This window comes from Notolepis coatsorum (genome assembly GCF_963971535.1).
Source record: "Notolepis coatsorum genome assembly, chromosome: 8".
NCBI lineage: Eukaryota > Metazoa > Chordata > Actinopteri > Aulopiformes > Paralepididae > Notolepis > Notolepis coatsorum.
In genome coordinates, this window is record NC_140172.1 from 27,332,777 (window position 1) to 27,359,917 (window position 27,141).

General features: G+C 42.1%; 2 protein-coding genes across 4 annotated transcripts in view; one reads left to right on the forward strand and one right to left on the reverse strand.

Annotated features, from left to right (window-relative positions):
* pigl (phosphatidylinositol glycan anchor biosynthesis, class L) overlaps window positions 1-8,806 on the reverse strand; it is a 67,453-nt gene extending 58,647 nt beyond the window's left edge. Inside the window, exons 1-2 of the mRNA XM_084319716.1 lie at window positions 8,517-8,806; window positions 7,973-8,072 (exon numbers count right to left, since the gene is read on the reverse strand). Coding sequence (XP_084175842.1) covers window positions 7,973-8,072; window positions 8,517-8,802 — 386 coding nt within the window. The 5' untranslated portion in view covers window positions 8,803-8,806. The remainder of the gene's footprint in view (window positions 1-7,972; window positions 8,073-8,516) is intronic.
* A 625-nt stretch (window positions 8,807-9,431) lies between these two features.
* ncor1 (nuclear receptor corepressor 1) overlaps window positions 9,432-27,141 on the forward strand; it is a 237,585-nt gene continuing 219,875 nt past the window's right edge. For all 3 annotated transcript variants that reach the window (XM_084320851.1, XM_084320852.1, XM_084320853.1), the window contains exon 1: window positions 9,432-9,569. The gene's annotated coding sequence lies outside the window, so the exon portion shown is untranslated. The remainder of the gene's footprint in view (window positions 9,570-27,141) is intronic.

Sequence of the window (27,141 nt, forward strand, 5' to 3'; positions counted from 1 at the left end):
GCGACTCCTACTGGTCGGTCAGGGCGCCTGTTCGGCAGGGAGGCGATCTGGGTGAGATAGTGTGAACCTCCGCACGTTACGCTCTCCCAGTGAAAACTCCTCGCTGTCAGGTGTAAAGAAGCGTCTGGTGACTCCACATGTATTGGAGGAGGCATGTGGTAGTCTAAACTCTCAGACTGAAAGTAGGGCAGTGCAACCACCAGGGGGGAACTGGCATAACAACTAAATTGGGGGATGGGAGACAACGGTAGAAAGTTAAAAAAGAAAAATCAATAGTATGTGCTAGAGGTCTGTAATCCTCTGAGGTTGTCCGCCAGAATGAGACGAATCATTCATATGCTGGTACCCAATGGTGGAAGAAGTATACCTTTCCTTAAAGGAAAACTCCAACATTTTGGGAAATTAGCTTATTTAACATCTTCCCTGGAGTTAGACAAGAAGATAAATACATTTTTTGTCTCTGTGCGTGCATTTAGCTTTGGGAACAGTCGCTCCATTAGCGTAGCTTAGCTTCATCACTGGAAGTGGGGGAGATCCGGAGCCTGACGTTCCCTTACACTGTATACAGTCACGAAATACACTCCAAATACAACTCCAAAACGTTCATGTAAACATGTTGTGACCTGTGTATTCACCACATGGAGAAATAAAAAATAATTGAATTAGACAATTACGTTTTATAAGCAAATATTTCGGTATTTCAGTAGACTTGTGTCGCGAAAGTCCTCATTTACAAAATGTTCTGAGCAAACGACTCCTTTTTTAATTATTTCAATCGGTGTGTTGAGATCCATGTTCAGAGCAAGTAGCCATGTCTTCATCCTTTCCGGATCTGTTGGAAATGGAATTCTATGAAAAGAAAAGGGATCACCTGGCCTACCTTGTAGATTATCACAACCATTTACAAAACAGTAATGTACCATGATTATAAAGTTGAGATAGAGCGGTTAGGTGGCGTAGCGGAGATTGCATTCGTCACCAACCCCGGAGCTGTGAGCTGGATTCGCCTGTTCTGGATTCGCCTGTTCGAATCCAGCTCACAGCTCCGGGGTTGTCACCAGCTTGGCTGGCCGTTCACACTAATACAATTGGCAGTATTAGAGGGTGGGAGAAGCTGGCGGGGTGGGTCCGGGTCGTTGTAAACAGCGACTCCTACAGTTCGGTCGGGGCGCCTGCTAAGCGCGGATGGGACCTGAGTGGGATAGTGTGATCCTTCCACACGCTACGCCCTCTCGGAGAATATCCGCGCTGCCAGGTGAAAAGAAGCGGTTGATTGGCTGGACGTGTGTCGGAGGAAGCACGCGATAGCCTCCACTCTCCCAGATGATCTGACTGTGGGGGGTAAGTGTGCAGCGACCAGGAAGTGGATTGGGAATTGGCATAACGACTAACTAATGGAGGTGGAAAAAGATCAATAAAAAAATAAAAATAAAAAATAAAGTTGAGATATCAGAGCGAGCAGGTAGCGATAGCTTCAATTCAATCGGTTCGGATGCTTTGAATGAAATGAAAATGTAAACACTGGCCAGACAGTATAGCAGGTAGCACTGAAATCACTGCGCCCAGAGGAGTGGTTAGGCAAAAAATTGTTCCGAGTATATTTGCTTATAAAACGTAATTGTCTAATTCAATTATTTTTTTTATTTCTCCACGTGGTGAATACACAGGTCACAACATGTTTACATGAACGTTTTGGAGTTGTATTTGGAGTGTATTTCGTGACTGTATACAGTGTAAGGGAACGTCAGGCTCCGGATCTCCCCCACTTCCAGTGATGAAGCTCCGGTCTCCCCCACTTCCAGTGATGAAGCTAAGCTACGCTAACGGAGCGACTGTTCCCAAAGCTAAATGCACGCACAGAGACAAAAAAGGTATGTATTTTCTTGTCTAACTCCAGGGAAGATGTTAAATAAGCTAATTTCCCAAAATGTTGGAGTTTTCCTTTAAGTAAAAGTAGAAATACCCAGAAAAAAATAGTACTTTGGTCAAAGTAAAATTCCTCCATTCAGAATTCTACTTAACACTTTAATCGCCATGGGTTAAATTCATAATTTACCATCCCTCGCCAGCTCTATTTGTCTATGGAGAAGTTCCCCTTCTTTGCAGGGCTATAACTTTTTTAATTCTATTGCTAAATTGCCATTATTATGGCCCATTCAATGTCCTATATGTATTGTTCAGGGTGTAGCAACGTTAAACCTTTTCATTCACATATTCATACTAAAATATGGTCTAAAGTATAAGTATGTTTTTATCGTTTTCTGCAGCTTTCTCCAGAACTTGATTTATAGCTCCAAATGCATTATATTGATGATGAAATACAGTTTGATAGCAATCGGCGCGAGATAAAAAATTTCAACTGGACGTGATTCTAGAAGTTTCTACGTATCATCTGATGATGACCGGATGGGCGGGGGATCGTTTATAATTCCGTGGGCAGCGTTAGATGATTCATCCAGAGTGGGTCATATGTTCATCAGATCAGTTAGTATAGAAGACGTTAGAAAATAACATTGAAACTCACCGTGGCTTCCTCGCGCCGCTGGCAGATGATCGTGGAACAGAATTTTTTCTATTATGGGATGGAGAAATGCCCGATCCATTTCCAGGTTGTATAATAGTATATACGTCCAAATCATGTTGTTTTTTCGAGTTATTTGCACCGATCGATGTTCACTGTATCAAGACGGAGTCTCTCTAACGATAGCGAGTGCCCGGACCACATATGGATGAGCACTTCCGGTTCAAAGGTTCATTTCCGGTTGGCGATCTGCCGATCGGCCACCAGATGGCGCTCTTGAACCGCTAGAGAGTTGAGAGGAGATCAGCAGTGTGTCTCAGGGCTCCGGAAAGGAAATATGATTTCGATGACAGATTTTTGAAATATTGACATCAAAGACGAGTTACGGCGTCTTCGGCAGAATGAGCATGGCTAGGAATGACGTGTAAACTCGTCCCCGGCGATCATAGTGTTAAGTTAAAGCAGAGAAGTCAAAAACAGAAAAGGCAAATCCAAGGCACTTAGTGGATTAGCTTTTTCAGTTTTTGATGTATTTCCCTCTCCTTGTACCAAAGAGCACCTTCATAAAGCTTTGCTTCACCAGCATTTGCTACGCCATAATAACCCTCCTCTATTTCAGCTTTTAAAGTATATTTTAACAATATCAGTATTTGATATTGAATGTACTTAAGTATTGAAAGTAAAAGTACACATTCTATATGATGTTTGTGTATTCCAGTGTTTGGGAGCATTCCATTCTCAATTCATTGACCATTAAACGTTATGTTAGCGTAGTATGTGGTCCGGTTACGCTGTTCTGATTATGTCCTCTTGAAGTTGGGCAGGCTTTTTTTTATCCACTTTTTCTATTTTTCTCCCATCCCAATTTTTGCTGTGCCAATTCTCCCCTCCCCTGTCTTGATTGTTGCTCGCATGTGCCCCCCACTGGCCAGTCGTAGGGAGGATAGAAGCCCATCGCATGTCCCCTCCGATACATGTGTAGGCAGCCAGTCGCATCTTTTCACCTGCCAGCGCGGACTCTCATTTGGCGAGGAGTAACGTCTAACGTGTAGGAGGCTCACATTGCCCCCGCCATTTTCCTGTCTCCCCAACCGACCTGTAGGAGTCGCTGTTTACAACGTCCAGATTACCACCCCATCGACTTCCCAACCGCCAACTCTGCCAATTGAGTTAGTATGACGGCCGGGGCTAAGCCGGAGGCAACGCCGACAGTCGGATTCGAGAAGTTGGGCAATGGGCAGGCTTTAACATTTTAAATATGTTATATCTTCATACATTTTTGCTATGTTCTCTCTCTATGCAAAATCTTTTTCCTATAAGTAATTAGTAAATGGTGGGTTCAGATAAATTAAGTGGAGTAAAAAGTACAATATTTTCTTTGAAATGTAGTGGAGTAAAAGTAAAGATTTCCCAAAAATGTAAATACTCAAGTAAAGTACAAGTACATAAAATCTTACTTAAGTGAAGTACATAAGTGAAAGTACTTATTTACTCCACCACTGCTGGTACCTATGGTCAATGATCAAATTCATAAAATGTGCATTAAATGGTAATTTGCTAACAATGTGGTGACTGAAAGCCATACACATACAATATCACAGAGGACATTCCAAGTTAACATGTAGCTTTTTAAAATACATCCATGACTTTTCAACTAGCGCCACCATCAGGCCAAACTGAGAACAAGATATCTCGAAAAGCAATGGCTGGATTGCCATACATCCATGACTTTTCAACTAGCGCCACCATCAGGCCAAACTGAGAACAAGATATCTCGAAAAGCAATGGCTGGATTGCCATACAATTTGCTGTGCACATTATATCGTGTCGATACGATGGCGCGACCGAGGTCAGTCGCTGTTGGAGGCAGCGCCGACAGCCGGAGTCGAACCCGGTGTCTCTTGCGTTGGTGACAAGTGCAATGTCCGCTGCGCCACCCAGCCGCACCAAACCTCTTGATTCTTTTTTTTTTATCCACTTTTTCTCCCATTTTCTATTTTTTTTCCCATCCCAATTTCGTATCATCCAATTCAACCCTCCCCTGTCTCGAACGCTGTTTCTTGCCTCCCACAAGCCGGCTGCAATGTGGACTAAGTCATACATAGCACGAGTCCCCTCCGATACTCGAGGTAACAGCAGTCGCATCTTTTCACCTGCGTGGCGCGATCTTTCAGCGTCAGGGGTCTGCGCTTTGGAGGGGCGCCGCCCCCATCGCTTCCTGATTCTACTGCGCAAGGCGCACCAACCAACCTGTAGGAGTCGCTGTCCACAACGCCTGATCCCCACCCATCAGTTTCCCACCCCCTAATACTGCCAATGTGTATTAGTACGGACGACCAGCTAAACTGAAAGCAATGTGGAGCGCTGGGCTCGAACAGGCGAACCCAGCGTCTCCAGCATTCGTGGTGAGCGCCTTGCCCACTGCACCGCGTAGCCGCCCCTCAAACCTCTTGATTCTTTTACCCTTGCTATTCTTTTACTTATTTTTTTATTTTAATTTTATTTTAAAAGGTTTTTGGGTGCATACTATGACCTTTATCGTGTTTTGTAACAAATTACAGAAATTCAAGAAGCCTATTGGAACATGAGGTTCTGATATGATTTGATTAATATATCTGCATTATTTTATCCCACTTTATGCTTTGCTCTTGCTGCTTGTTTTACACTTCTTTTATGTCTTATTTCTTACTGGTGTAAAGTACTTTGAACTGCAATCCCCCTGTGCTATACAATTAAAAGTTATTATTATGACCTCAAGAAGAAGAAACGTATGTTCATGGTGAACCCATGACCTTTCCTCTAGTGCCACCATCAGGCCAAGCTTTCAGTTTTTGAGTGTATCTCCTCTCCTGACTCATTAGTCGTAATCACAAAATCTGCTGTGAATATTCATGATCCCTAGAGGAACAATCCTATTGATTTTGGTCATTCCATTACCTTTTCTCTAGCGCCACCATCAGGCCAAACTGACGAGATATCTTGACCTTTCCTCTAGTGGCAGCATAATGCCATAATGCCCAATGACATAGTGCTTAATGCCTAAATGCATAATGTCCAATCCCCAACACCAAATGCATAACACCATAATGCTTAATGTCATAATACACAATGCCATATTGCTTATGCTTCAGTGCTCCATATGCCCAATGCTTGGATCCCTGCAATGGCCGTGTGCGGCTATCTTTATTAATTACCTCAGACGGTAGCTCAGGTCCTATTCTTTTCATTTATTTTCATCCTAATTTCTAAAAATAACACATGCTACAACCTAGCAGTCTTGCTCATTCTGTAGACTCATCGTTCTGCTGAGGTTTCTTGACTTTTCTTTAACAGAGTTATTTATTTTTAATATAAACAGTTACAAGATGATGCTCCAGTTAGTTACATCCTTATGTAAAGTTCTAAAGGTTAGTTATATCCTTCTATACAGTTCTAAAGGTTTGTTACATCAATCTGTACAGTTCTAAAAGTATTATTAACACTTTGGGTGCCATGGGTTAAATTCATGATATACCATAGATTGCCAGCTCTATTTGTCTATGGAGAAGTACCCCTTCTTTGCATGGCTATAACTTTTTAAATTCTATTGCTACATTGCCATTATTAGGGCCCATTCAAAGTCCTATATGTATTGTTCATTGTGTAGCAACGTTAAACTTTTTCATTCACATATTCATAGTAAAGTATGGTCTAATGCAGGGGTTCCCAAACTTTTCAGGCCGGGGCCCAGAAAATAAGGCGTCAGAGAGCCGCGGCCCAATGCACATCGCCTGGCTTTTTTTTTTTTTTTTTTTGCCAGGCGACCGATTTTTTAAGCCAAATATCACTTCAATCCTATTAAGTTAGTTCAAGTTAGTTATTCATTTATATGTGCTATTTATGAGAGGGCTAACTTGTTGCAAAATAATAATGATAATAATAATAGCCTCATTAAAATACTATTGTTGCTTCGGTTGTTTTTAGCGTTTTATGTGCATAATCTGTTATTTAGTTTGAAATGTTCGTTGAAATAAGTAGATTTTTCGTTTTTGTTTATTTATTAAGTTAATATAAAACCATATAGTCACATTTTAGAATACAATAGAATAGAATTTTAGAATACAACTAGAAACACTGTCCTGGCCTGCTTCTAAGTTCAGTGGCCTGAAATTTTTTTTTTTTTTTTTTTTTTTTTTTAATCATCTCGCGGCCCATCCGTGGCTGCTCGCGGCCCACCTTTGGGTCGCGACCCCGACTTTGGGAACCACTGGTCTAATGTATAAGTATGTTTTCATCTCTTTCTGCAGCTTTCTCCAGAACGTGATCTATAGTCCCAAATGCATTATATTGATGATGAAATACAGTTTGATGGCAATCGGGGCGATATAAAAAATTTCAATTGGACGTACTTCTAGAATGATCTACGTATGATCTGATGATGACCGGATGGGCGGGGGATTGTTTATAATTCCGTGGGCAGCGTTATATCATTCATCTAGTGTGGGTCATATGTTCATCATAACAGTTTATATAGATCACGTTCAAAAATAAGGTTGATCTCTTACCGGATCTTCCTCGCGCCGTTGGACGATCAGCGTGGTGTAGACCGTTTTCGATTATGGGATGTTTATCCTGATGAACCATTTCCAGCTTGTATAATACTATATACGTCCAAATCATGTTGTTTATCGAGTTATTGGCAATGGATCGCTATATATTGTGACGAGCCAGAGTGCCGGCAGCCAAACCGAGTGCCCGGAAGTAATATGGCCGACCAGCACAACCGCCACAGCACTTCCTGTTTGGCGATTGCGCCGATCGGCCACCAGATGGCGCTCCTGAACCGCCAGAGAGCTCAGTGGGTCCTCCTGGTGGATCTCAGGCCAGCGGAGGGGAAATATGAATCCGATCACAGATTTTTGAAATATTGATATTAAAGACGCTGTAAAGCGTCCTTCGGCAACTTGAGCATGGCCGGGAATGACGCTGTAAAGCGTTTTCCGGCATAGAAAGTGTTAAGGATACCACAAGAAAGCTTGAAAGCATACTTCCATTGTGGTCCTTCAGAGGGTATGAGGGGTGGGGGGGGGGAACATTGAAGCAGAGGTTTGATGTTTCAGTAGAAAATAATTTGCTGTTGTATTTTGTTACAATCTGTGGTCTTACATGTGGTCTACTATGGTAACAGTCTGGTCTTATTTGTAGTCTACTATTGTGAGTAGTCTTACTTGTGGTCTACTATGATAACTCAGTGTGTGGTCTTACTTGTGGTCTACTATGGTGACTCAATGTGGTCTTACTTGTGGTCTACTATGATAACTCAGTATTTGGTCTTACTTGTAGTCTACTCTACTATGGTGACTCAATCTGGTCTTACTTGTGGTGTACTATGGTGCGTAATCTTACTTGTGATCTACTATGCTGACTCAATCTGTGGTCTTACTTGTGGTCTACTATGGTGAGAGGTCTTACTTGTGGTGTACTATGATGACTCTCGAGGCTGGTATTCCCAACACTGCACAGCTGTCTAGAAGTTCCTTTTTACGCTGGACTCCTTCATTGTAGTAATTTCCTGTGTAGCATTTTGGGGGAAACAGGATTTGAATATGCTGCAATATGATTTTCATCTTTCAGTCAGTATCCAAGTGCAGTCAAGAGTTATTTTTACACATTGAAAATCTGCACAAATCAATAGATTACACTTTTTTTTTCTCCCATTGCTGAGATAGACAGAGGTGGCTAGTGGCTACTTTGTACACTGTAAACAACAACAGTGTATCTCTACATTACATTGTAAACAACAACAGCAGGCTAACTTTTCAGGCAGCTTTCTAGCTTCCGTCTGTCAGGGCCTCAACCCCCCCCCCAGGACAGTTTCAGCAATGGAAACATAGCCCAGTACAACAAATCTGATTAAGCCTAGTCCATCCACTAGGCTACATGTGTAAAACAGAAAAATGTAATAATATATATTTTAAATAATCGCCAAAAGCAACTGTTAATAATAATAACATACCTTGAGACAAACACAGCAAGTGGACATTGGCATTCACTTCCAAGAGTTTCAAAATTGTTGGTGCAAAAAACATGCATTCATCATCTGGATGTGCTGTCACAATGAGTGCTCTGGCGTCGACGTTGTTTGTTTGGAGTAAAGGGAACTGGTTGTCGTTATTTGGTAACTCGTTCATTAAACGTTTAAACGCCTTTGCGAAATGATGTCGCCCATGTCGACGGTAAATGCACGTTATGCAGAGAAAGTAGCACAGAGTGGCCAAGAATACGACGAGAAAAACACTCATTGTGTTTGGACCGTTGCCATAAACAATCCGTGTGTGAACAAAGTCATACACGCCAATCGTTCCACACGAATCTAGTTATTTTCAGCACGCCTGAAGTAACCGTTATTATCCAGTTATTGCAATGGAAGTCATAAAATGCGTATTTTAAAAGCAACAGAGAAATAGATGGCCACATCTGAAATGGTTTTGGAACCAGAGTGTTGCCGTAACTTGCGTGTGTTGCACATAATAACACCTTGGGGCAAAGGCCTGAATAACTATGGATATAAATGCGTATGTGTAATGTTTGGTGATATATAAATATGTAGACGTCTTTGGAACGGAAATGTATATCAAATCAAGCAAGGATTTGTGTATTATAGATTATAGCCATTAGGAACTTTATCTCGTCTTGGGGGAAGATTTAGCTGTCACACCACATAGTCATTGAAGGTGCACAAAACATGTACTTTTAGGTATTTATATACTCGTTCAGACGCGGACACGACGGTGTTTTTCTTTCGTCGACGTGTAAGTAAAACACATTATACATTATACGACTTGATAAAAGTGTGCCACGCTGGTTGTTTTTTTAATCATGTAGGAAAATATACACCGTGCTGCCAAGACGTCGACTAAACAAATGCGGCGCAGCCTCTCGGTGTGTCTGCCCAGTCGATCACAGTCCGCAACCCCGCGGATTTACAACAATCAACACTCTATAACTACACCATACGACCAAGAAGGGATACGTTTCACTTCCTTCGGCATATTTTTATGAATATGAGGTGAGCTCGGATCGTTTATTTGCATCAGATCGTTGGGACTGTTTGAATGCTCTTTCAGTTCCTAGTGTGTACGCTGAAAATCTGCTTTGCAAGATGGCGACGTGGTTGAGAATTCAAAGGTGAAACAGAACTGCCAAGTTAACGCAGCTAACTGTTAGCCTGCTGCAACGACAACAACATTCCACAATGTCGATTTATTACGTCGAAATCGTCCGTTTGTTTTTGATAGATAACATTACTTGTCATGCCACGCATTTGTACATTTCCGGAAAATACCCTCTGTTGTGGAATTAGAGACCCATCCCCCAGTTCAACCGAGGCGAGAAAACCTATTTGGGGCCCTGATGTAAACAAGACGAAAGTCTTTCTCTGGTCTGCATCCCCTTAACAATTGTATGTATTGAGCTGTACTGTACTGTACCCATTCTGCAATCTGTTAATAAAGTTTTCAATCAATCAATCAATATTGAGTTTGCGTGATACTAGCGCGCTAACAGAATGGCAACAATAACACACAACAGCAGTCCTAGCGATGCAGACGAGGTCTTGTTTATTGTTTATTGCTAACTTATGTTACCGTGGTTGGCGTGATATCTAAAGAGGGAGCAATAGAAAATGCCCCCTCAGAAGTTGCATATTGATTTGACTTAGAAATTAACAGTAGCGAGCTAGGTCCACTAAATTAAACATAAAGACAAGTGCAAATACATTGTATACAGGTACATGATAAAACTACCCCCCCTAACATTATTGTCAATAATGGTTCCCGGGGGGTGCTTAGGAAGGTTTGATTCGATTATTTTTTTAAGGCCAGAACATGACATTCAAGGTGAGGAAACTCCACTTAGCTACTGTCTGTATTTCCTACTGTAACGTGTTATGTAAAATATTAAAGGACAACAGATGAGCCGTTGTATAAATCATTCTTTAGTCGAGTTATTAAAAAATAGAAAGCATAGTTTAATTATTTCTCTGTGGCCACAGCAGAAAGTTCAGTTTAAAATCAGAGACCTCATGTTCTTACACACAAGAGTCTGGCCAGCAAAGTGACCAAGAGGTCTGGGCAGAACGTACACACTTGCAAGACGTAACATTATCAGTGTTTCCCACAGGATTTCCAGAGACTACGGGGGTCCGGGGGCATGCCCCCCCGGAACTTAATTTTTTTTTGTACATTATAAAGTTAAATGCATCAATCTGGTGCACTTTGAGAGCAAAATAAAGAGGCTAGATCTATGATGAACTTTGTGCTCAAAACACAAAATCGACTACATTTGACTTTTGAGCCATTAAAGATATGAAGCAAAAGTGGTTACCTGTGTTGAACTGGTTTATTTTTTTAGAAAATAAAAAAATATATAGTGGATTACGACTACTACCACTGCCAATACTACTGATACATCCCTATTGGCAAACTTTATATTTAAAAAAATAGTAAAAAAAATATTTTTTTAAAGATTTTTTTTTGGTTCATTATACAACTGTGGCGGGACTAATTAGACTGTGACGGGCCGCCACAGTCTAGGTAATTAATGGGAAACACTGATTATACATCGGATATGATGATGAATAGTAAATAAAAATGGTTCCCAGTTACGGGAAGTAATAACGCAACCTTGCTTTGGCTGGCTGGGAAGATAACCTTGGTGGTACTTTGGGACCTTTTTAAAGAGACGCACATATTATACTAGCTGGTCATATTGAACCAGTCAAGCTGTACAAAGATAAAATTATATTTCCAACACAGATCTATAATGACATGATAATATTTCCACGACAAACGTAAGGTTACTTGGGGTAAATGCAGGTCACCTAATCGTCGTGGCCCAATAATACTACTCTTAACAAAACCTTTTGACATGGCTAGGTCTAATGTTACATAGGCACTAAGGCAGGCTGCTATCCAGTGCACTAGCTCTAACATCAGTAAATGGGGCCAGCCAAAATAATGTAATTTAGTGGGTCTTTAATTGTTCCATCCAGACTACAACAGATTTTTGGGTCCAATAAGCTCAATTCAGATAAGATCCGGTATCTTAACACATTGGGTGCCATGCAGTATGCCCATCTTTACCACTCTCTGCCAGTGCTGTAAGCCTATGGAGTGGCTCACCTTCTTTGCAGGGCTATAACTTTTTAAATATTATAGCTATATCGACATTACTATGGCCCATTCAACATCGGGTATCTATCGTTCCGGATGTGGGAACGTTATATTTTTCCATTCATACATTGTCGTGTTAGTACCGTCGAGAATATACGTATGTTTTTAGACTGTATAGCAGTAATTGACGTCACGGTATTGAGAATCATACCGGCGGGATCTCGAAATACCCTGGTATACCGTAATACCGTCATACCGCCCAAGCCTAGTATCGGTGGCAAAAAACGTGATCGGGGCATCCCTAGTATGTTTCCTTTGCAGAACACGTTTTCCAGTAGGAGCCTTAATGTCTGGCATTGATTTTTGGCCACTGTTATTCATTAATATTTTTAAAGGATTCAAATGACTTATTCTCGTGACACCAAAATTATTATTGGACGTCCCTCGACTTAATTTGTGAAAAGCTAGTGCCAAATTCATACTCTTGTGTCTGTTTTATTTTTTTTATCCACTTTTTCTCCTCCTTTTTCTGTTTTTCTTCCATCCCAATTTAGGCGTGCCAATTCCCCCCTCCCCTGTCTTGATCGTTGCTCGCATGTGCCCCCCACTGGTTGGTCGTAGGGAGGGTTGATAGATACTATCGCATGTCCCCTCCGATACATGCAGAGTCAGCCAGCCACATCTTCTCATCTTTTTTTTTTTTTTTATTTAATTTCTTTTTAGTAGTCTACTCTTTATAGCATATAGCCTGCCTCTAGTCTAAATGTCTATCTTTAGAGGATGACTTTGCAGTATGAATATTGTTTGGGATTTGGCAAGCACGCATTCGTTATTGAAAGTGAAACACGGATTCGAAGTCTCCCCTCTGGTTGTGCGCCGTTCACTCGGTGTCGCTGGCAGGGGTGGTAGCGCCTGGCGGTTACCCCCCCCCCGACCCTTTCTTCTTCTTCTTCTTCTTCTTCTTCTTCTTCTTCTTCTTATTATAAAGTTACTACTTATGATTAACAAAGGCATTCGTTTTGTGGCATTAACGTTATATAGTTACACGTTCAATAACATCAGCGTATTTACCGGACCATAGCAAGGCAAGCATTACTCAATTCATATCTCAGTTCCTTCCATTGCTCAGAGCGTGCTGAGTTGTGCCCATTCTGCGGTCTGTTAATAAAGTTTTCAATCAGACAAGTGTATAGAACGAAGGGCTTTTATTATAACATTCGTTGCAGTAAAATCATTATGCCTCGTTTAGTACTCCTGTGGAGCGCTGGTAGTCCACTCCGGCGGGGAGCTAACGTTATTAGCCTTGTTGTGAGCTCTGATCAATGGCTGACATACAGGAAGTAAAAAACGAATACGCGCTTGCCGATTGGTGGTAACAGCAGAGGCGGGTGCAAGCGGTGTGACGTAATTGGCAGAATCGACTGTCAATCAAAATTGTTCCGTTGCATTGCTTTGGTTGAGAGTATTATTATAAAAAACAGCGGTGATGCGGTATTCAGTTAAACTCTGCGGTGGGCGTGATGTAACAGCGATAATGCGGTAACCGCGGCAGCTCTACCCTCGCCCATCTCCTGTCCTTGCTGTGCAGGCGCCCTGACCGACCTGTAGGAGTCGCTGTTTACGACGACCAGATTACCACCCACCGGCTTCCCTCCCGCTGACTGCCAATTAGGGATGGGTACCGAATTCGGTACCTTCAACACATGGGTTGTGCCCATCTCATACCCCTCTCTGCCACCGTTAAAAGCCTATGGAGATGTTTACCTTCTTTGCAGGGCTATAACCTTAAAATTTTTATTGCTATATTGACATTACTATGGCCCATTCAACATCGATTATCTATCGTTCAGGATGTGGGAACGTTATACTTTTTCATTCATACATTGTTGTGTTAATATCTTCGAGAATATAAGTATGTTTTTAATCTTTTCTGCTGTAATTCCAAAAACGCTAGTTATAGGCCCAAACGCATATGATAGATTATCGATTGCAGTTTCTTTCCCATACACGTGACGCTATATTAAAAAATTCAAATGTATGTGATCGGTATACATTATGCTTCATCATACGTGGAGGAAAGGGGGGGGGGGTTGTTTATAATTCCTTGATCATCAGTAACGGCTTTATGTAGTATGGGTGATAATATATTGATCAGATGGTTTGCAGTGAAATTAATAAACAATCGGGCTGAAAATAACGTTATATTCCCCTTACCGTGGGCCGATGAGACTGGCGGTGAAAGATCCCAATTATTCGACGCCGATCGCCTAGTTCAAGTTCAAGTTCAAGTTCTTTAATAGTTGTCATACAGAAGTACAGAATACTTTCATACAAAATGCTTCTTACTGTTACGCTCCAGAGACTGTGCTAGACAAGATAGTATCAAATAACATAATAACATAATATAGCATGCATTTAGAAGAAGAAAAATGAGGTCACAGTGTTCGGTATAGACATATGTACAATGTTCTGAGTTACCATATAATATACAATACACAATACTATGCAGTGTACTAATGTACAGTACTATCTAGTGCAAAGCAGAAATGGGATGAAGTACAATTTTAGGTACAATTTACAGTAAGGTGTACGAGTTGTAGTGCAATCCTTCATCCATAAATATAAAGTGTGGGGAGTGGGTGCTACAGTGTGTTTGTTTAAAGTGGGTGTGTGCTATAAAGTGTGTGGAGTGGGTGCTACAGTGTGTTTGTTTAAAGTGAGTGTGTGCGTGTGGATGTGTGTGCTATGTGCGTTTGGTGGTTGTTGTTGTGTAGTGTTCATTCATTGTTCGTTTAGCAGCCTGATGGCCTGGGGATAGAAGCTTCTTCTGAGTCTTTCTGTGCTCGCCTTGAGACTCCGGTATCGCTTGCCTGACCGCAGCAGTTCAAAGAGGCAGTTGTTCGGGTGACTGGAGTCTTTAATGATTCTCTTAGCCTTGCCCCTGCAACGCTTGTAGTAAATGTTCTGGAGGGTGGGGAGCCCCCCTCCAATTGTGCGTTCGGCTGAACGTGTCACTCTTTGTAGTCTGCTTCGGTCTTGTGCAGTGCTATTCCCAAACCAGGAGGTGATGTTGCCGGTCAAGATGCTCTCTATTGTACATGAGTAGAAGTTCTTAAGGATCTTCTGGCTGACTTGGAACTTCCTTAGGCGCCTGAGGAAGTAGAGGCGTTGTCGTGCCTTCTTCACAACACTGTCAATGTGTGTGGTCCATGTCAAGTCCTCGGATATGTAGGCTCCGAGGTACTTAAAGCTGTTGACTCTCTCAACCGGTGCCCCGTCGATGCTGAGGGGGCTGTAGTCCTTGACCCCCGACCTCCTGAAGTCCACAATCATCTCCTTTGTTTTGCTGACGTTCAGGGAGAGGCTGTTTTCCTGGCACCATCCCGCCAGGACCTTGACCTCTTCCAGGTAGGCCCTCTCGTCGTTGGCAGAGATCAGGCCCACCACCACTGTGTCGTCAGCAAATTTGATGATTGTATTGCTACTCCGCTGAGCCACACAGTCGTGTGTGTACAGGGAGTAGAGGAGGGGACTCAGAACACAGCCCTGGGGGGCCCCTATGTTGAGGGTGATGGATGAGGAGGTGCAGTTGCCTGCTCTCACCACCTGGGGTCTGCCAGTCAGGAAGTCCAAGACCCACTAGCAGAGGTCATAGCCCAAGCCCAGGTCCCTGAGCTTGGCTATGAGTATGGAGGGGACTATGGTATTGAATGCCGAGCTGTAGTCGATGAATAGCATTCTCACATAGTTCCCCTGCCTCTTGTCCAGGTGTGATGCTGCTGTGTGCAGCACATGGGATATGGCGTCCTCCGTGGACCTGTTGGGGCGGTATGCAAATTGCAGGGGGTCCATGTTGATGGGGAGGGACTAGGTCCATTTCCGGTTTGTATGGCGCAATAAACGCCGAAATCATATAGATTATTAAGTTTAGAAAGCGATCCATATGTACTATAGTCTCTGTCAGGAGTCCCGTAGCGAGATGTGACTGCTGGAGGAATTTCCTCGATGCACCGATGGCACTTCCGGTTTTTGCGACAGTGTAACTCGCCCGACCATCCACCAGGCGGCGGTATTGAGCCGTTGCAGTCACATTTAGGGTCCCGCTGGAGTCCGGAGGTTGGCTGGATGAATTATGAATGAATGCCATGAATGCCAAAAAAATTAAATATTGATCTAAAAAACGCTGTAAAAAAATTCGCATGGCGGGCAATAACGCTGGAAAGCGTTTCTGGCGCCCAATGTGTTAGGTACATACCGAAACACGTCGGTACTACAGAGTATCGATTCACGTGAGATACCGTTGTCGGTACTGTTAAAAAACAAAAAAAAAAAGTTTAAAAAAAAAGTTATGTGAACGTTCACACGCACAATATACGCTTACCTAGGATTTGACTTGATTCAACAACAAAGCAAGTACCGAAAAAAGGTACCGTTGGGTACCCGGTATCGATTCACAGGTACCGGTACCGTATCGGTTCAAATGTGAATGGTACCCATCCCTACTGCCAATTGAGTTAGTATGACGGCCGGCCCAAGCCGGAGGCTACGCTGACAGCCGGATTCGATACCGGTGTCTCTCGCGTTGGTGACGAGCGCTTAGACCTTAGACCGCTGCGCCACCCAGCCGCCTGCCTGTGCATTATGTTTGTTCTGTGCGCCACCTCTCGTGTGCCCAAGCCGCCTGATTGCTTTTACCAACTCGTTCGTGTTTTTGCGTCTCTGATTGGCCAGGTCATGTGACATGTACGCCCAATTGTGGGACCGCAAGTTTCTACACTGGTTAAGCTCAGGCGCTCTTTCGAAGTTGGTTAAGGTTAGAGTTTGTCTTAGAGCAGGGCGATAGAACGCCTGCCCTGATTCCAAACTCTAACCTTAACCAACTGCGAAAGAGTCGCCTAAGCTTAACCAGTGATAAACTAGGCGTTAGGTAGTTTGCAGGCTGTTCGACCCGGAAATAGGCGCAGAACTTGCCCTCCCACGATTGGCGCACATGTCACATGACCTGGCCAATCAGAGCGCAAAACGGGAACCCGGAAACACGAACGCGTTGGTAAAAGCATAGACGCGCCCAAGCCTCTCATAGTAGTGCACCAGTCACGCAGCTTTGGTTCCAGGAACAAGGACGCTGCTAGCTTGCCTATTTCCAAAGGGATAGATTAGCCTTCCAAAGGCCGTCATATTTCGAATGGAAAAACACGAGACCTCTTGTTCTATTTCATTACACATATCTTTGTTAAAACGGTAATTAGTGAGCTAAGCAGTTTTGGGCATATATTGGATGCACAACAACCTTTTTTCGAATAATTATGAATGACGTTCCTCTTATAATCTCATGGGTGGATAATACAGTGTTGGGTGCAGTTTATTTTGCCTTGCCAACCTCCACTGAAACAGATTCATCTTTGTTTTGTTGATCAAAACCGATTTTTAGGTTGTGTGCTTGCCAGGAAATCCTGCCTCATTGCTCTCAAGCCCAGTCATTACCTCTGTGGCGTCTGCTGCGTAGTGATGTTTTTCAGGAGATGCTGCTAGCGAGCCTCCTGACGGCTCACCGCTTCCATACAAGTATACATTGGACCATTCAGACTTCACCAAGTTTGAAATGTTGAAAACAAAAAAGAAATTGGGACCATAAAAAAACCTTAAAATATTAATTCGAATTTTCAAAACTACAAGAACCACAAGTCTGAATTAGTGTTGTCACGATACTGGAATTTCGAACTTCGATACGATACCTTGAAAAGTATCGATATATTCGATACCATTTTCGATACCACAGGGAAAAAGGTTCAATCTTAAAAAAAAAAAAATAATCTTTTGTTGCTGGTTGATTCTCCTCAGCTTCTCTCTGGTACTATAAGAGAAGATAAATATAACACTTTTAAAACCCTTTGTTTATCTTTAGATCACACATTTAAAAATAACTTCATCTCACTTCAATCATTTTTATTGCAGAACATGGTATTTTCTCAAGCAGACAGCTGTAAACACTGTAATCTGTGTTGCATGTACCTGACAAACTGAACTCAACTGTTTGTATTACAGTCATATTCCAACTTAACTGAAGCACATGTGTGTGTGTGGACTACTGTACTATTACAGGTATTGAAATGAACAATGCAACTTCCTTATACAATTTATTTTTGTTTTTTTGACAACACTAGTCTGAATTATAACAAAATGTCTATATGTTATGCTGATTTTATGGTGTTATGGTCTATGCCTTGCAGTGATTCCCCCTAGGATTTTGGCCAGAAGCGGTGCTCATGGTTTTTTTGTGTGTTGTTTTTATTGACCTATAGTCCATTCATGCTGAGTGAATCAGTTCCCCCAGCCACATTTGTGTATTCAAATTTTTTTGGGGAACTTGCCGAACCACTGCTGCCTGAGCGCAGTTATTTCATCACCTCAAAATCATTAAACAAGCCTAATGCATGCACAGAGAAGAAAAAGGTATGTATCTGCTTGTCTAACTCCAGGGTAGACGGCAAATAAGCGAATTTCCCCAAAAGTTGGCATGTTCCTTTAACACTTTCCAGTGATTTTATTATTACTAGCAGCTGGATATTAATTAGCTTACTTATCTACCACAAGCAATTTGTTGAGTTCAAAATGTGTACATAACGGTGCAATACAAATATGTATTGTTGTTGTTACACCCCTATCTCAGGTGGACCATTGGACCAAAGGGCATTGTGCCCCTGATTGGTTGATTTGAGAATGGCCTGAACAAGTGCTTGGTAGTTAGAACGATACGCATTCGGGGTGGAACGATACGCATTCGAACCGTACACCGTTCAGCACGACCTCCACGGTTCGGGGCGTCTGTGTATTGTACGGTTCAGGGGATGCGCAAATAAATAAAAAAAACTTCATTTGGCACGGAGCCGGGAGAGGTGAGCGCTGGCTGCAGGCAGCAGCAGCAGCACTGCAGGTGCTAGTCAGTTTGTGTAAATGGCAAGCACAACATAAATCAATCTTCATTACGACTAACACTTCCTGCGCCAAAAACGTTGTACAACGGGTTTAAAGTAGGGATGCACGATATTGATTTTGACACCGATACCGATACGATAACTTTATGCTCCTCAAGCCGATAACCGATACCGATAACCGATATTTATTGTATTATAATATTTTTTTTTCTTTTTTTTTTTTATCTTTCTTCCCCTCCTTTTTCCCGATTTTTCTCCCATCCCACCCTTCCTGGTTGTTGCGTACTTTCCCCTACTGTTGGTCCGGGAGACCGGAGAGACTGTCACATGCTTTCCTCCGACGCATGTGCAGCCTGGGGCAGGCCAACCTGGCCGCGCAGGTTCTCACCGGGGAGAGTGTAGCGTGTGGGAGGCCACACTATCTCTCCTTAGTGCCAACCCTTGCTGAGCAGGCGCCCCGACCGAACTGTGGGGGTCGCTGTCCACAACGCCCTTGACCCACCCTTCAGCTTTCCCACCCCCTGATACAGCCAATTGTATCAGTGTGAGAGGCCAGCCAAGCTGATAGCAACGCCGGGAGCTGGATTCGAACAGGCGAATCCAGTGTCTCCCGGTGTTGGTGACGAACGTAATCTCCGTGCGCCACCTGCCCCCCCCCCATAATATTTTTTTAAAATATATATATATCTCTTTTTTTATCAATTTTTTTTGAGTATTTATAAGCTCCGACGTCATCGGTACTGCTATCGGTACTCGAGAAATTATGGAGTTTTTTTTTTTAGGAATTTAAACGTCGCAAACTAATCTTGTTGGCCGTTGTCTATATCTCTCCTGCCTCAGTGTCTCTGCCTGCGCGGGGAGCGGGCTGTGCTGTGCTCTCTCCTCTCTTCCCCTCCCACACACACACACACACACTCACACACACACGGGTGCCGCTGCTGCCGAGTACAGACAGCTCTGCTCTCATAATGGCGGACAGAACGAAACGTTCAAAAGTCTGGGTCTATTTTACTAAAGTCGATGCTGACAACGCTCGTTGCCACAAGTGCAACAAGACATTTGCCAGTAATGTATAAGCGCTGGTACTTGTCAATGTGGCTGGCGGGGAGATAACGTTAGCTCCGAGTAGAGTAATGGCTGACAATCCGGAGGCAGGGTTAGAAATTAACATTTTTTTTCAAGGGCTTTTTTTGCCCCCCTTAATTGATTTTCGGGGGCTTTTTTTTGTATTTCGGGGGCACTGAATTTTTATGATGAAAATTAACATAAGGATTATAAAACATTGTTGACACTTTTTTTTACAGTCTTCGTCCCTATGTTTGATAATGTAATGTTAATGTCTCCATATATAGGGCTCTACGCTAACCTTTTTCCCAAGGAGCACATGTGCTCCTAAATAAAATGTTAATAAATAAAATCTAAATAAAAATTTAGGAGCACACAAAGAAATGTAGGAGCACAGTGAAAATTGTTCAAGTAACAGAGTTTATTAACTATTTATCTCATGCATTATTATACTGTGCGTGTGCACACTATGAATTGAAAATGGGGGACCCTGATGTAAATAAGACGAAAGTCTTTCTCTGGTCTGCATCCCCTTAACTTGTGTGTATTGAGCTGTACTGTATTGTACCCATTCTGCAATCTGTTAATAAAGTTTTCAATCAATCAAACGCAAAGGATATCGGTTGTCAAGCTGCTTTTGTATGTTGTAGTGTTGTTATGATACCAACATTTTGACTTTGATACAGATAGGAAAGGTAATGGAATATATTATTAGATGACAGAACATTGAAAATTCTTTATACAATTATTTAATTCATTATGAAATAGAAATTCCGTTTTTGGGTGGAACGTTTGTTGCAAGGAGGGAGGAGGCGGGGACCGCTGCGTGTTACACACAACACGGAGAAATGGTCTAGCTGCTTCGGTGCGTCGTTAACGTTAACGTCGGAAGAAATTCCCCACTAAGCCCTAAATTCAGAGCAGAGCAGTATCCTAATGACTTTTATGCTTCAGTCGATAAGGTGTTTTGCGAATTCTGTCAACATACCGTGGGGACTGGACCCGCAAAAACACGTGCGAATATCACTTCAAAAGCCATGTCAGCCGGATTCCTCTCTTTCTCCTCGTCTCTCTTTTGCTCAAAATAAAAATGAATGGGCTTCATGGCTGGCTGATTTTTTTGCGTTGTCTGATTCTGAATGTATAACTTGCCTAAGCCGGTAACGTGACTTTGTTTTCGGGCGCTACTGTGATTGGACGTTTATGCGCCTTGTGTAATGTGGGACTATTATAACAGCGGAGCTGTTTTGTAATCGTCACTCGTCTCGAGTAAATGATTTTTCCGGGTGGCGCGCACACACATATTATTAGGGCCAAATACAAGGGAAATGCTCGCACTGTAGATCATATATATAATTATATATATAATTAGTAAACTGTCGGGGGCATTTTCTGCCCCCCTTAACTGATATTCGGGGGCATTTTGTCCATTTTCAAGGGCATTTTGCCCCGAGCCCCCGTTAATTTCGAACCCTGTCCGGAGGTAAATAAACGAACGAGAGCTTCTGATTGGTGGTAAGAAGAAGAGGTGGGTGCAAGCGGTGGGACGTAATTGGCAGATCGACTGTCTGCCTCCGAATGTAACGTGACTACGTCACAGCCAAGAAAGGGAGCGCTGGATTTGTGAAAAACTCCCTGTTCCTAAACCACACGCTATCAGTTTTACCACAGTACTGGCAAAACGGGAGGAGGCTATAATAAAAACAAGCGCCCTTCATCCAAATCCACCCACACCGGATTTCTTTTAACCAAAAAATGTATTATATATTATCGGAGCTATCAATAACGTTATCGGGTTTATCGGGATGACGTCATAATTGCTGATATCAGCCCGATAATTATCGTGCATCCCTAGTTTCAAGTTCATGCGAATTCTGCCAGATCACGGCGTACAACGTTATTTTGATCATATTTCATATTTTCGCCATGGTATTCTTATTTCCCTCACGGAGCCTTGTCTGATGCTGTGGGACTCGGCACAACTCTGGTGGATGATCGGCGAGTTGCCAAACCGGAAATGCCGGTTGGATATCGGTGCGTCTCCTAAATACGTCCGGCCACTCTCTTATCGTTGCGGGACTCAAGACACACGTCCATGTGTAGCGATCGCTATATAGTATATATATAATATAATATAGCGTGGATCGGCAACAAACGGCATTTGATAATGTATATATGCATTTATGCCTATATCTCATGTTCTAGGAATTACTGCAGAAAACGATAAAACATTTATAATCTAGACGGTATTTTCGTATGAATGTGTGAATGAAAAAGTAAAACGTTCCTACATCCTGAACGATGGATAATCGATGTTGAATGGGCCATAGTAATGTCAATTTAGCAATGCAATTTAAAAAGTTATAGCCCTGCAAAGAAGGTGAACACACTTACAGTACTGGCAGAGAATGGTATAAGATGCTGAAACTCTGTGGCAGTTAATGTGTTAAAAACATAGCCATTAACATTACATAGGCCTACACACATCTTCCCATAACGTTAGCAGTTTGTACAACACAACGCGCGTTTTAACTATGGTAGCCCGCCAGCTAATACAGCCAATGAAATGTTATCGTAGCTACTAGCTAGCAGAGGAGAAAATGGGAGTCTGAGAGGCGGGGTGTTTAAAGACAATGATAGGCGTTTATTCAACATCCAAGAAGGCTAACATACAACTGTGTTTACTAACTCCAACCGGGACTATTGCCGCTTTTCCACTGCATGTTATGAACTCCGGTAACGTTAAGAGTCGAGAAGGTCCGTGACGCTAAAATGTCCGTGCGGTCCCCCAACCCAGATAGTTCCAAGTAACTCACCGAATTACGTTAATCCACCACAGTTGCACTCAATATTTAAATAATGTTAGTCTAAATAAATGTAGACAGATAATGTACGTATTTTAAAAATAGAATGAACAGAGCAGTGTTGTTTTGAAACGGTACAGTGTGTGTGTGTTAGTTTGATGTATGCTGCAATTTATATTGATGGCCTTCTAATTTGTTTATTTATTTATTTTAAATAACAGTGACACTTTTCCCTTTGATAAGAAATCCAGCCATATTCCTCATTGTATTTCAAATACTGCACTTTAATTTCAAGCGGAAAACTAATCTTTCCAACTGACGAGCAGGGAATTTAAACATTATTGACGTTGTTTTTTTGTGTTACTTTGAGTGCCACGCCGTGTTTTCCTTTTTACCCCCTTGAATGCCACGGTCCACTCCCAATGTTAACGTTAATATCGCCTAATCTATGTTTTAAATTATGGCTATTTGTCTAATCTGCCCGTCGCTTATCAAAGAATCATTTTCCAGTCAGTGTTGTCAAGGCAGATTGGTTTTTTATCGCTTCATTTCCGTTTGAGAGCATTTTGAAAAGCACCCGTTTTCAGGTGAAAAACAACATATTCTATGATGATCGTTTTTTACTGGAATATTCCAGAACGTTGATATTTGTCGGCCTATTTATGAATCGTTTTCAAATAAACGCTAGATGATCAATAGTATAATGTGCACGCACGCACGTTCGAGCCGCGCGCTGATAATAGTTTCTTTCATTTCCTCATGGATTTTACAGTGAAACAGCTAGAGCACATATCACAAAATAGCTTATATCTCTGTGAAAACGAGTCTGATTATCCTAACACTGATAACATAGATTCCTTACCTGACATCAGATGGTATCCAAATGGTATATTCCAATTCCTGATCACCATTCGAAAAAATCGATAAGTATATTGATCCAACGTGTGTACAGTATTACCCATGCTTGCCACGGCTCAGAGTCTCCAGAATGAACTCTGGTAACTCCGGCTGCATCAGTGGACTGGAAAATGTGGACTGGAATATTTTTCCCCCCCCATCCATTTTCATTCAGTCCATTCCAAAAGGGTGATTTACCATCTGGGAGACGATAGGGGGCGCTTTTTTCACATTTGATCGCCGGCGGCCCCTGGATTTCCAACGGTAGGCTCGGGTGATGCAATATGATTTCAGATCGCTAAAAAAAAAGATTCCGAGAAAAGCCGTGACGTGGCGCTCAAAGTGTTAACACATTCCCGGCCATTGGGGGCCGTCTAATCTCACGCTATACGGCCAGCATTTCAAAACAAACTTGCATTGTGCGTGAGGCTGTTTGTAGAGCTAAATCTATACTTTATAGTATTGCTATCTGTCCATTCTCATTGTCAATTGAGACCATAAACTGTCCCTTCAAAATGGCTTAAAGAATATTTTTTTTCATCAATACGTTCCCATTTTATAGCGTCTTGAATATAAGCGTTATATGGGATTTGGTCTAGTATATTTCCTGGAAGGCGAGATACAGGGCGCTAAGCTAATAACATTAAATCAAACGGCGTTTCGGCACTACAGAAGCTAGAGCTAAAACTCAAAATGCATATTGTCGGTATTCATGGTCCACCATGAATGCATGAAAGGGGGGGGGGCGGGGGACGTCATTTCTGATTATTGATTACCAATAACGGCATTAGCCTCAGTAGCCACATTCGCTGATCGGCTGGTTGAGTATGATAACAGGCCTAAATCAGCATGTAATTTACGTGAAAAAGATCTTTCCGTGGGCCGGTTGGATCCCCAAAAGGATTTCCCAGTTATCGATCGCCATCTGGTAGATCGATATGTCCATTGGCTGATGATATATTCCTTTACTGCATAGTGAATTCGGCGTCGCAAAAGGTATTCCAAGCTACAGACTACACGTATAGATTCCAGCTAACAGGAAACTCCATTGAAAGTCAAAAAGAATAAAGTGCCGTTCTGCCACAGGGAACACTGCATTATCGAGACAGCGCCCCTACGAGGATCTGGCCAGTAATGCACTTTTCAGAATTCCAAGAGTAGGGTAAATCTGCAGTGCCGCTCGGTGACATTGAGTAGGTTATTAAAATGGAATAAAAGCCAAAACAACCTTGCCACGGACATGTCTGTGGTTGGCCCTCTACCGTTGGATCCGAAACACGGACATGTCCGTGGTTGGCCGGGAACCAGTTAAAGAAAGGAAAGTCTAGTGCTGGCTGAGCATATTGTTTGTTTGCACTAAGTTAATACTTTGACAAATGTAGTAGGGGTGGACGGTATAAACGGTATACGGTATAAACGGTATGAATTTGCGCTACGGTATGGATTTTGACTATACCTTGTGACCGGTATGAGCAGCTAAGTCACAGCAGTAGCAATGACGTTAACGTTACTTGACGACTCACTCAGCGTTTGCAGTGGTCGTTGCATAGTGTTTAATTGTACTGAGTTTTTCTCCACTTGTTCACGGACCTTGCCATATAGTTTGGCCATTTCAATTTGGCTAAGGAGGCTGAGAGGAGACTTGCTTTAGCGCAGCAACGGGCTAACGTTAGCCACTAAGCTAACTCACGTTAGCCGCTAAGCTAACGTTCTAACGTGACTCTGCGACACCAGTTCCATTAGTGAGGAAAGGGGGGGGGGGGGGTATATTGACGAGGCTTGTGTTGACATCCTGGTTTGACATCATCACCTACGGCATCTTAGGAAGCTCAAACCGCAAACTCAAACCTATTACATCACGCTCTCTCTCGCTCTCTCTCTCTCTCTCTCTCTCTCTCTACGTTGTCAAACATGTACACTAAACTTAAGTTATGTTGGAGTTGTATTGTGTTTGAGTTGTTTGAGGAAAAGAAACCTCCTGTCCAGCTGTAGTTTTTATTTTCACTTTGTGCCGCTTGATTTGATTGTATAATATTTCATGAAAAAGGTGTTTTTCAGAGATGGAAGTAACTTGAGAAAAGGTTTAGCATTTTTATATTGCAGTTTTGCACAATAAATGTTCTTAAAATATCTCTGTACTATGTGAAATATGTCCTATTAATACAAGAGTACAGCAATAGCTGCCATACCAGTGTTTTACCCCTTCAGAAGCATAATACAGACATTTTAAGATGAATGAATATACCGTGATATATACCGTTATTGTCTATGCTTCAAATTATACCGTGATATAAATTTTAGACCATACCGTCCAGCCCTAAAATGTAGCCTATATTTTTCAGTCAGTTCGGTCTTTGTGTGCCAAACATTACTTAAGGCTGTAAACACTGTAACACTGTAAACCTTTTTTCTTTTCTTTCTTTTTAATAAATGAGAAGCATGTTTAGAGTGTTAAATTTAAAAAGAAATAAAAAACAACGTAGGGCTGGACGGTATTGTCTAAAATGTATATCACGGTATAATTTGAAGCGTAGACGGTAACGGTATATATCACGGTATATTAACTTATCTTAAAATGTCTATATACATGCTTCTGAAGGGGGAAAACAGGGGGGGGGGGGGGAGAGCTGCTAGGAGTAGCCAACGTCAGCTTGCTGAAGCTACATCAACAGGCTGCTAGTAGAGCTAACGTTAGCTTTCTGAGGCTACATCAACATTTAACATTACTTAAGGTTTTAGCGCGACGTGGGCATTCCAGAATGGCAAGGATGCAAAGCATGTTAGATGATTGGACCCGTCGCAGAGTTTACATTACACATATAAACTGCGCGACTCGACTTGATAAATTTACCATACCATTTTAGCCCACATACCCTAAATACAATTTACTCGCATAAACCTCCTTTGAGAGACTTTTAAAGATAATGGAGTTCAGTGTTTGGTCTACATGTAGATGCAGCAGGCTTTAGGACAGGTATTCAAGACAAATGTTAGTTTAATACAAAAAAAGTTAAAATGATCTTTCTGCTCAACAAAAATAAATACATTTCTTCATTTAGGCCAGCGGGATTACGTGTGGCCCCAGAGGTTGTGGATCTTAACCCCCCTACTACACCATCCAGGGAACAAAATTAACTTTTTGACTTACCAGTCATTTGGCTGGTAGATTTAAAAAACTACCAGCCAGGCAGATTTTTTACCAGCCAAAAATTATAAATAGCTTTTTAGTATATCGCCATGTGTTATTATTACTATATGAATGAATGAATGAATGAATGAAAACTTATTATGGCTATGTGTCTAATCTGCCCGTCGCTTATCAAAGAATCATTTTCCAGTCAGTGCTGTCGAGGCAGATTGGTTTTTTATCGCTTCATTTCCGTTTGAGAGCATTTTGAAAAGCACCCGTTTTGAGGTAAAAAACAGCCCATTCTGGGCCATTCTGTGATAATCGTCTTTTACTGGAATATTCCAGAACGTTGATATTTGTCGGCCTATTTATGAATCGTTTTCAAATAAACGCTAGATGATCAATATTATACGTGCACGCACGCACATTCGAGCCGCGCGCTGATAATAGCCGTGTTCATTTCCTCATGGATTTTACAGTGAAACCGATAGAGGACATTTCACAAAACAGCTTATATCTTCATCAAAATGAGTCTGATTATCCTAACACTGATAACATAGATTCCTTACCTGACATCAGATGGTATCCAACTGGTATATTCCAATTCCTGATCACCATTCGGAAAAATCGATAAGTG